This window comes from Engraulis encrasicolus, chromosome 14, assembly GCF_034702125.1.
Source record: "Engraulis encrasicolus isolate BLACKSEA-1 chromosome 14, IST_EnEncr_1.0, whole genome shotgun sequence".
Classification (NCBI taxonomy): domain Eukaryota; kingdom Metazoa; phylum Chordata; class Actinopteri; order Clupeiformes; family Engraulidae; genus Engraulis; species Engraulis encrasicolus.
The window spans coordinates 2,699,361-2,709,360 of record NC_085870.1 but is presented as its reverse complement, the minus strand read 5'-3'; the positions used below and the strand labels follow the sequence as shown (position 1 = coordinate 2,709,360).

Sequence of the window (10,000 nt, the reverse complement as noted above, 5' to 3'; positions counted from 1 at the left end):
TCGCTTCTCGTCATGATGACATCACTGACAACAGCATTATATTTCAATATCTTGCAAAAGCTCAATTGTAGAGTCTTTTTCTCGTTTGCAATTGGGATGGTGAATGAAAAACAGTCCCTCAAAAGTTGTTGTGGCGAGGCTGACAGCTGGGAAACTTTATTGTTTTCTCCACGGAGGAGGGGCTAGGAGGCGGGGCGAGGAGACAAGCGCAAGTGGAGGAGGCAAGGTCACATATTGGGATGCAGCCATGAAGTCAAGCTAAGCTGCCACTCACTGTAGAAACAAGTAAAACAACTGAAGTCTGATGAAGAGCGACTAGCTCGAAAGCGCTCACTTGAAAAAAATAAAAAGGCAACACGGGAGCAGTGTGCGGACATTCGTCTTTGTTTCTACAGTGTTCTGGCCTTTTGTCATCCACCTGCGTGCGCACCACTAACCTACAAGCTGCCACTCACCCCATTGGCTTTGCACAGGGCCTGGTAGGAAACAAAGTCAAGCTAGGCTAACACTCACCCCATTGGCTTTGCACAGGATCTGGTAGGAAACAAAGTCAAGCTAGGCTAACACTCACCCCATTGGCTTTGCACAGGACCTAGTAGTAAACAAAGTCAAGCTAGGCTGCCACTCACCCCATTGGCTTTGCACAGGGCCTGGTAGTAGATGCTGTAGCTCTTGGCGGGCGACAGCGGGGCGTTCCAGAAGCCGTTGTAGGTCTTGTTGTCGCCGATGGTGAAGGAGTGGGTGGCGGCCACGGTGGTGGGCGGTAGCTCGGCGGCGAAGTAGTGGGCGGAGTTGAGGATGGAGGCGTTGCGGTAGCTGACGGGCCTGTCGAAGCACTCCACCGCCTCCGCCGCGCGACGACGACGCACCTTCTGCTTCCGCTCCTCCTGCACCACCACCTGGTACGCACTGCAGGGAAAAGCAGGTGAAGGAGATGACATTATTATTATTATTATCATTATTATTATTATTATTAGCAGTACTAGTAGTAGTAGTTAGCAGGAGACGAAGCTAATCACAAGGAACATGCAAAGTTAGCATGCTACGTTTGTTCGTTTTAAGCCACAACTTAATTCTGGTTGAAAATTATGCATTTTGTAAAAGAAACCCCTGTCTGTCTCTAACCATCTGTATGGACCTTCGTTCATTTTATCAACAACACAAAGCGGCCGAACAACAGCAGTGAGAAATGATTATCGTTAGTAGCAGAAGTATTGTTTACTGGAAGCAGAGGATGAAGCAGGAAGGTCTGAGGTAGCCTTGTCCTGACCGTCCCATAATACTACCATTTCCATTTCGTATTCATGGTCTGGACTTTGTTTGATCTGACGCGATTGCAGGAAGCAGGAAGAACATTTTTGGAAAAATCAGGATTGAACTTATAAGTTGTTGAACAAACATGTCTGACGTCTATCTATGGCGATGTAGGACTGTTTAACAGACATTTCTGACAAAACATCCTACCGTAGGATAAAATTACAATGTAGCTACCAGTCAACATCGCTCCACAGAGGACAGGTACCTGACGTAGTGCGGAGCCAAGTGTCTTGGCGGAAGTACATAGGATGGCGCGCAAGGCTAAATCATACCTTGATCAAATCATCTTTTTGTTCTTCAAATCTGTTTTTGCGGAATTTCCTTTTAAACACATAATAATAGCTACTGGGTCTATACATATACATATATATCATGGCAGCTTCGCTATATCAGGGCTGCTGAACAACAATTGGGGAGTCAATTCAAATCTTATCGTTTATCTCTTGTACAGTGTGTTGACTGGCATGAGTGTATTTTGCTACAGTCGTTCATTATCCCTGATTAGCTGCTGGAGTGAAATGATATTGAGCTGGATTAGCCTTTCTCAACAGGGGTTCTACAGCCCACGTTGAGAGGGATACATCTGAGAGGTGGGATCATCCGTTGCAGTTGGAGTGCTTTAAAATATTTCATTTTTAATTTCTAAGGGGAGCGTTTTCAGGCTTTTGATGAGTTCATGGTGGTGCTTGTTCAAGAAAGGTTGATAGACAATGGGAGAAAAGTGGTAGAAAGAGGAGAGGAAAGGAAAAGAGCAATAGCAATGGGAGAGAGAGAGAGAACGAGAACGAGAACGAGAACGAGAACGAGAACGAGAAAAAGAAAGAGAGGGAGCGAGAGACTGAAAAGAGCAAGTGAGAGACTAATCAGGTTTGCACTCAGCCTGAGGAGAGGAGGAGGAGGAAGGCAGATAACAAGAAAAGAAGAAGAAAGTGAAGGCGGTTCAGTTCAGTTCAGCTCAGTTCAGCAGTGGACCAGCAGAGGGAAATCTCTCTCTAATTAGGTGTGAGAGAGGCAAGCGACTAAGCGAGCGAGCGCGGGGCTGGCGGGAGCTAGCGCGTGGGGTGAGCGAGGGGTGAGCGGGGTGAGCGGGGGGGAAGGGCTAGATTGGGACCGAAAAACGGCCCGGGCCTTTCTGGCATGGACCAACCCTTCGCACAGCCCCACTGTCATTCTTGATATTATTATTATCATTAGTTATTACGTATTTTTATTTAATATAACTGGACCAATGCCGCCCCATCTAAAGTCGGTCTCTAAGGGATAAACAAAGACAAGACACAACAGCATTGGCCCCTGAGGACAGTCGGCCCACCGGGAAAATGCCCTGTATGCCAGATGACCAGTCCAGCCCTGGTGCGGGGTAAGCGTGGGGCGAGTGCGCGGGGCAAGCGAAGAGGGGCCAGGAGGGACAGCAGCCGCGAGCTGGAGGGCCGGCCAGGCTTTTGGAGACACCTTGTCAAGGATGAGGAATTGGTAATGAGCGTGGCGCGGCGCGCTGAGCTGAGCTGTTTGTTTCTCTGCTCGTCTCGTCTCGGTGGCCTCTGAAAGGACATAAGGGCCTTCTTCTTTTCAGGCCTCCGCAACAGGACAAGAGAAGGGATCGTGGTGGCTGCCCGCCCGCCTGGCTGGCTGGCTTGCCCCGCAATTATGCTCCTCAATGCTAAGAACATACTTCACAATTATCTGCAATTAGGGAAATGTATGTTTCACCAAAGGACTATGACAAATTATCCGCAGGCTTCTAATTTGACGTCTTTTATAAAGGATAATTACTCACGAAAACCAAAGACGACCACTCTCCCTTCTTTTCAAAGTCTGTATATGTCTATTTTCAAGCTCATGGCTTCCCATAGAAAATTCAGTGTATGTGTGTGTGTGTGTGTGTGCGCGCGCGTGTGTGTGTGTGTGTGTGTGTGTGTGTGTGTGTGTGTGTGTGTGTGTGTGTGTGTGTGTGCGCGCGCGTGTGTGTGTGTGTGTGTGCGCGTGTGTGTGTGTGTGTGCGCGTGTGCTCGCGCGCATTCGTGTGCGCGTGTGCCTGTGTATGTGAAATCTCGGCTGGACTGGGACCGAAAAATGGCCCGGGCATTTTTGGCATAGACGGGCCCCAAACACATCCACAGGCCATTTTCATCTTGACTGGTTGAATCGACTGTAAATTTCACGATGGAACAATGGGCCTCCCCCTCTAAAATTGTCGGCCAACCCCAGGAAAACAACAACAACAACAGTATCGGCCCGTGGAGGTATCCGGCCCACTGGGAAAATGCCCTGTATGCCAGATTACCAGTCCAGCCTTGTGTGAAATCAAATCACATCGCATTTTCCTTCTAAATCATTCAAGAAATCTTTCTAAAATAGATTATACTCTGACCTACATTGAATCAATGCAGACACAGAAATCAATATTGGTGTGTGATTTAACTTTTGTCTGGGAAAGTTCTTCTGGGCAGCTGAACATCTGCCTTCATTTAACATGCATGCACTCAACCACATCTTTTCCGAGTGAAAATATGCCATTTATTGTACGTTTTTCTTCGGTAGTATCAGAAAGCTGTGCTTTTTTCAGGCAACATCCAATGATTTCTCTTGGCTCTGGCTGGATCAAGGTTGCTTGCCAACACAGTAGTCTGAATTTGCAAAATGTAATATCCAAACAAAAGGATAATGCTGTTTATATAAAAACAGAACTGTAAGACCTCCAAATAAGACTGTGTCTTTGGGTGCTAAGTTTGCATACTTAAGTGGCTGACACAGCTCCCGTTACCAAAGAATGGGCCTGTGTTTCAGAAAAACACTACATCTCTTCACCATATGCTAGGGGTGTAAATCACAGCCTCCATGACGATACGGTTCAATATCCATATCTTATTATTCAAAGCAATGCTATTCGATTATTTTCGATACTTATAAATAAAACTTAGACTTTTTTCCAATTACTTTTCCACTTCTATTATGTTATGTCAGGTCTATTCTGTTAGGGCATTGGGCAGGGGTCAGTGATTCGATTATTTTCGATACTAAAGAATGCCCCATGATACGATGCGATTCGATTCAATCGTCCGATTAAATCGCGATATATCGATACATTTTGATTCATTCATTCATTTATTTATTTGGATAGGACAATGCAAATTAATCAATACATCGGCTTAAGAGCTTCAATATAAAAATGCCAGACTTAGCGTAGATGCTAAATTTCATCTGTTGTCCTATAGCCTACTCACACTAAAACACATAACAAGAAAATAAACTAGCCCACTGCATGACAGAGGACATTGACACACAAAACAAACATTGGGTACATGAAAAAATTAAAAAGTAAAAGTAAAGTAAATATACAAGTAAAAAAAATAAAATAAATAAAAATAAAAGATGCTGCACCCATTCATGCATTTCTGTATACAGTAGGAGGACAAATATCTCACCAGCTGTGGAGGTCAAATCATTTTGGCACAACCTTCAAAACACTCACATGACACACACACACACACACACACACAGAGCCGGTTCTGACCTCCATGGGGCCCTAGGCAAAAATATGCCAAGGGGCCCCCATAAAGTGCGCACGCCCCCCCCCAAAACGCGAACCACAGACACAAAATTTGACTCAAATCAAGCTTAATTAAAAAGTCTCCCTTTCTGCGCTCTTGAGACAAAAACATCAATAATGTCATAACAGATTGTGAACATGTAGACAACGGTGGCTGTACTGAACATGCGACTACCTCATCAGCTGCAGGTGTACCTGGCTCATCTGTGTAGGCCTACTACCTGAACATTGTGCTGGCCCTCTACTGGCTGACTGACTGGAGTCTGAGCTGGTCAGAAACTTAAGCATAGTGCCTGTAAACTATAACTAAGACTTCAATTAATTTAGCTCCATCAAATTGTTTGCATTTAAAATTACCATATTTTATAGCCTGCCCCCTAGTAGCTTGCCTTTAGTAATCTGGTCTAAAACGTTTTTAAAAAATAAATGAATAGGCCTATGATAAGAAACTCATAGCCTATGTAAAATAAATTATTTAGCTATATAACATGTGTTATTATGAATGTTATCACACATTATTGTGAATAATGTTGTGTTCACTATTTATTGGGATTCACTTTCGTCATTCACCAAAGATCTGGATTTATTAGTCTATCCGAGCAAGCCTTGCCCTTGCTAGGCTATTGAATCACCCACACACACACACACACGCANGGCACTCTTTCTCTCTCTCACTCCCTCCTCCTCCATTGCTTAGACTGCACGGACGTCTTTTATCAAAAATCTTAAGCGCCTGTCAAAAGGGTATGTTGATGTTTCTAAACAATCGAGAGGCAGCCACGCATAGCCTACAACAGCGCGCGCGCAAACTCACACACACACCACACACACACAGAAAGGGCACCGCTTCTGTCTCTCACACTCCCTCCTTCGTTGCTTCGACTGCACTGACGTTTCATCGGCTACACAAACGGCTTATCAGATTATGATTCAACTAGTACACCTTTTGAAACAACAGTAAAACGTTGACAACACCACCTTTTCCTCTCACATTCTCTGTAGCCCAGGCTAGCTGTTGATTCAGTTGCACAAGCTAAACGAAACGCTCAGCTTGTGGTTCTCAACAACTTCTACCTTTTAATACAACAGTAAAACGTTAATCCCCCTTTTTACAACATGTGACTGTATCGAAGACCTGGGCACTTTTTAACTCGGCATTGTTGTGCAATACAAAAGCCCATTGACACTTCTGCTCCATACGAAATTAGCCACAGAAGAAGGATCACAATGAGTGGAAGCCATGTAGACCTCCTTGGTGGAAGTATAATAACCATTGAGAGTAAATCATAGGAGTTACGTTGCCTACTTGGCTGCTGTTCTCGTCGCTCATTGTCATGAATTTTCTCGTTCTTTTTGTCGTTCCCGCAGAGAAAATGTCGCTTCATGTTGGACGTTTCACGCTTTGTGTGACGGAATCAATAATAAACAATGAAATCAGTAAACTGTTTAAACTGTCAACGTCAGTGACGTAACGGGTCGCGCGAGGCCTTACGCTGAGAGCGTAGTGAGCGTATTGGGCGCGCCGGCTCTGCACACACACACACACACACACACACACACACACACACACACACACACACACACACACATACGGTAGACGACACACACACACATAGACGACACACACACACACACACACACACACATAGACGGCACACAAACACACACACACACACACACACACACACACACACACACACACACACACACACACACACACACACACACACACACACACACACACACACACATACGGTAGACGACACACACACACACACACACACACACATAGACGGCACACAACACACATGACGCACACACACACACACATAGACGACACACACAACACACATGACACACACGCACACACACCTGATAGGAGCACCCCTGGACTGGGCGGGCTTGAGGAGTACGGTGATGGTGGTGTCCGTCTCGTTCAGCAGCATGTCCGTCTCGTACTCGGGCATCTGGGGAGCTGTGGGGCGGAGAGACAGACAGCAGAGAGCAAGACAAGACAGACATTACATTACATTACATTGCATTGCATTGCAGATGGCAGACGCTTTATAACCAAGGTGACTAACAAACAAGGACATAATCATAGTCAGCATCACTAGCAGATACAAAGTGCACAGGACATATACAGAACAACAAGTGCTGATGCAAAGAAGGGTTAGGTTTGTTTTTAAGTAGAGTACACACACAGACCCATACATAGCCTACTACACATCATGCCAAGAGTCTGGCCTGGGGCTAGGTCAGCTCAACATTAGTCTAGTAGACAGCCTCTTTATTAATGACCAGTTCAATGCCGCCGAGAGAGAGAGAGCGCAAACAAAAACCCACTTAATAAGACCACTTGGTATGTGTAACAAAGCCCACTTAATAAGACCACTTGGTATGAGTATCTTCATCTGCCTCGCCCATCAAACAGTTTCCACTACTTCAGATACTGGGTAAAGCAATTGGATTAAGAGGCACAGAACACTTGCACACTTGTTCCATTCCAGACAAATATTGCATGTGTACACAAACACAGACACACTCACACACACCAACACATACGCGTGCACACACACACGCACACACACACAGAAAATGAGCATCAACATGCTGTATTTCACTTTCACAGTTGTACTATAAGATGTTCCTTGATATGGTTTTTATTTATTTATCTATTTATTTTAAGCCACTAAAACGGCACTGATCATTTTCTGCGTGTGTGTGATGTTTCACCGGTGGAAAAATATGAAGAAAGCTGTGCCTTGGAGATGCGTGGCGCGGCATGGCGTGCAGTGCTTGGTCTTTGTAAAGCACTGGGGAGACGTTAGTATGTTGATGCTGGGGGGCAAAGGGGAGGTGTGTGTGCGTGGGGGGGATTCCACCACTCGCTGAGTCCTCCTAAGAAGTAGGGGTGTGCAAAATAATCGTTGCATCGATGCATCGCGATACTTACTCTCACGATACAATGCATCGATTCATGACAAGGTATCGTGATACTTATTTTCTCAATATACTGCATGGAGTCATGACAATTGATTATTTGATAACAATAAAATTCGATTTGCCACGGGTTATTTTGTTCAGTAGAGAATAGGTAATATTTCTGTTGTGATGTAAGCTCTCTCCCAGATGATAGAATGCTTAAATAGAATGAACTGACTTAAGAAAGCGACACAGCAACTGACAAATAAGCTGTATTTTACACATTTACTGAAGTAAATATCGCAATGCATCACAGTAGTACATGAATCGCAATGCATCGTGATAGAATCGCATCGTGGCATGTGTATCGTGATGCGCATCGAATCGTGAACCCTTTGCCAATACCCACCCCTCCTAAGAAGCCATGTTTACCCACTGTAATTTACAGGCGTTTCATATTTTTATGCTTTTACTCAATCCACCCCCCCAGACAGGCAGAGTGAGTTCAAAAGGATTTCAGAACATATTCAGGGAAAAAAGATTGAGAATGTGTCCATATGAATGTAGGGGGTCCCTGTATTATTATTTTTTTCTTACTAAGCTTAATCAGCCATGTTAGTGCTGTATCTTTGGCACACTTCAGGGATATAGTGCCTCTGGTCTAAATCTCAAATAGATTCACAACAGACTCAATGCCTTTCAAAATTCAGATCTTAAAACCTTTGAAGAGGACAGGCTTAACAATATCAGGAGTCACGCATAACCATTATGACCCAGTAATCCTGACACATTTACAGCATGTCAAATTAACCACAACTTCCCAAAGCACATGTTTCCCCCTCTACAGAAATACAGGAATCAAACCTGCTACCCTCTAATTTAAAGAGCAACTCCCTAACCATTACTACCTGTTCTCTGACAGTAGTGTCCATCACCATTATATACTATCGAATTGACTGCAAGAGAGATGTGACTCACTGTAACAGAGAGAGTAGAGAGAGATTCTTTAAGTATATAGAGATATGCCAATGTAATAGGTTGCTATGGGCACCTAACATGACCAGGTTCCGGTCTGCCTAAAGGGGCGTGTCATAATACTCCTAGCATTGAATAGAATAGTCCTTAGGTCTGCCTAAAGGGGGATTTCCCCCCCTCCCCCTTGCAATAACAGAACCCGGAAACAATGGGCCAATGGAACCTCTCTCTATATACTTAAAGAATCTCTGACTGTAAGGGTAAGTACTGTATGTAGTTTATCTGTAGAGCTACTGTATAGTAGGCTTTGGTGTTCGCTGGAAAAAAACGGGTCAGGATACATGAGAGTGTTGGTTGATGGGAAGTGGGCCATTGAGCATTTTACTGCTACTGGTAAAGGACATCAAGCTGCAATGCAATGCGAAACTAAGGGCCCCTCCCCTGACTCACGTGCTATCTTGGTGGTGACTCGGGTGGTGACGGGGGGCCCGAAGCCCTTGCTGTTGCTGGCCTTGACGTGAAATGGATCCCGGAAATGAATCAAGATGATGTATCTTGATCTACTTAAGAAAATCTTTGCCGGCACGGTTCTCAATCGGCCTGAACACGCCATTAGTGTTGGTTCTAATTTCTAAGTGTTGAGTTCTCTTGAGTTCTCAATTTTTGTTTTCCCCTGGCGGTGCCAAGAAACCGCTGTCGGTCAAAAAATTGGGTCACATAGTTGGCTACTAGTGTCTTGCTGCCCCTCCTCACCGTGTTTATAAACAAAAAAAGCCATGTATACTCTACTTTATAGATTCCAAATGAAGTGAAACTAAGGGTCCCCCCCCCCCGAGGATACATGCACACAGGGACGGCGCGTTTCCTTAACGTCTCCATGAGCAGTGCGATTCTGAGAGGTTTGTGGGCTGCCTTGCACACTGCACAGTCAACATCCACGTTCTATCCGCGGGCAGCAGCCATTCATTTTCAATGGAGCCCGCACATTGAACGCGGACGTCCGCGCCGGAAAATAGACTCGAGTTCTATTTTCAAGGAGCAACGCGGACATGTCCGGTCGGCACGGACATGCACTGTGCTTACACCGCGTTCCTGTGTGCAAGGCATGATTTGTTTTCATGCATTTTAACCGTTTCAGACTGATAACGGACACGTTCTGTGGGCGTACTGTGGATGTCCGCGCCGTTGGTGTGAATGCAGCGTGACTTACGTGCTATCTTGGTGGTGACTCGG

General features: G+C 45.1%; 1 protein-coding gene across 1 annotated transcript in view; it reads right to left on the bottom strand.

The window, feature by feature from the left end:
- Positions 1–10,000, bottom strand: part of ptprt (protein tyrosine phosphatase receptor type T) — a 515,405-nt gene that overhangs the window by 181,790 nt on the left and 323,615 nt on the right. The window contains exons 12-14 of the mRNA XM_063214792.1: positions 9,978–10,000; positions 6,740–6,842; positions 630–909 (exon numbers count right to left, since the gene is read on the bottom strand). The exon at positions 9,978–10,000 is cut by the window's right edge and continues 179 nt beyond it. Of these exons, the coding sequence (XP_063070862.1) occupies positions 630–909; positions 6,740–6,842; positions 9,978–10,000 (406 nt within the window). The remainder of the gene's footprint in view (positions 1–629; positions 910–6,739; positions 6,843–9,977) is intronic.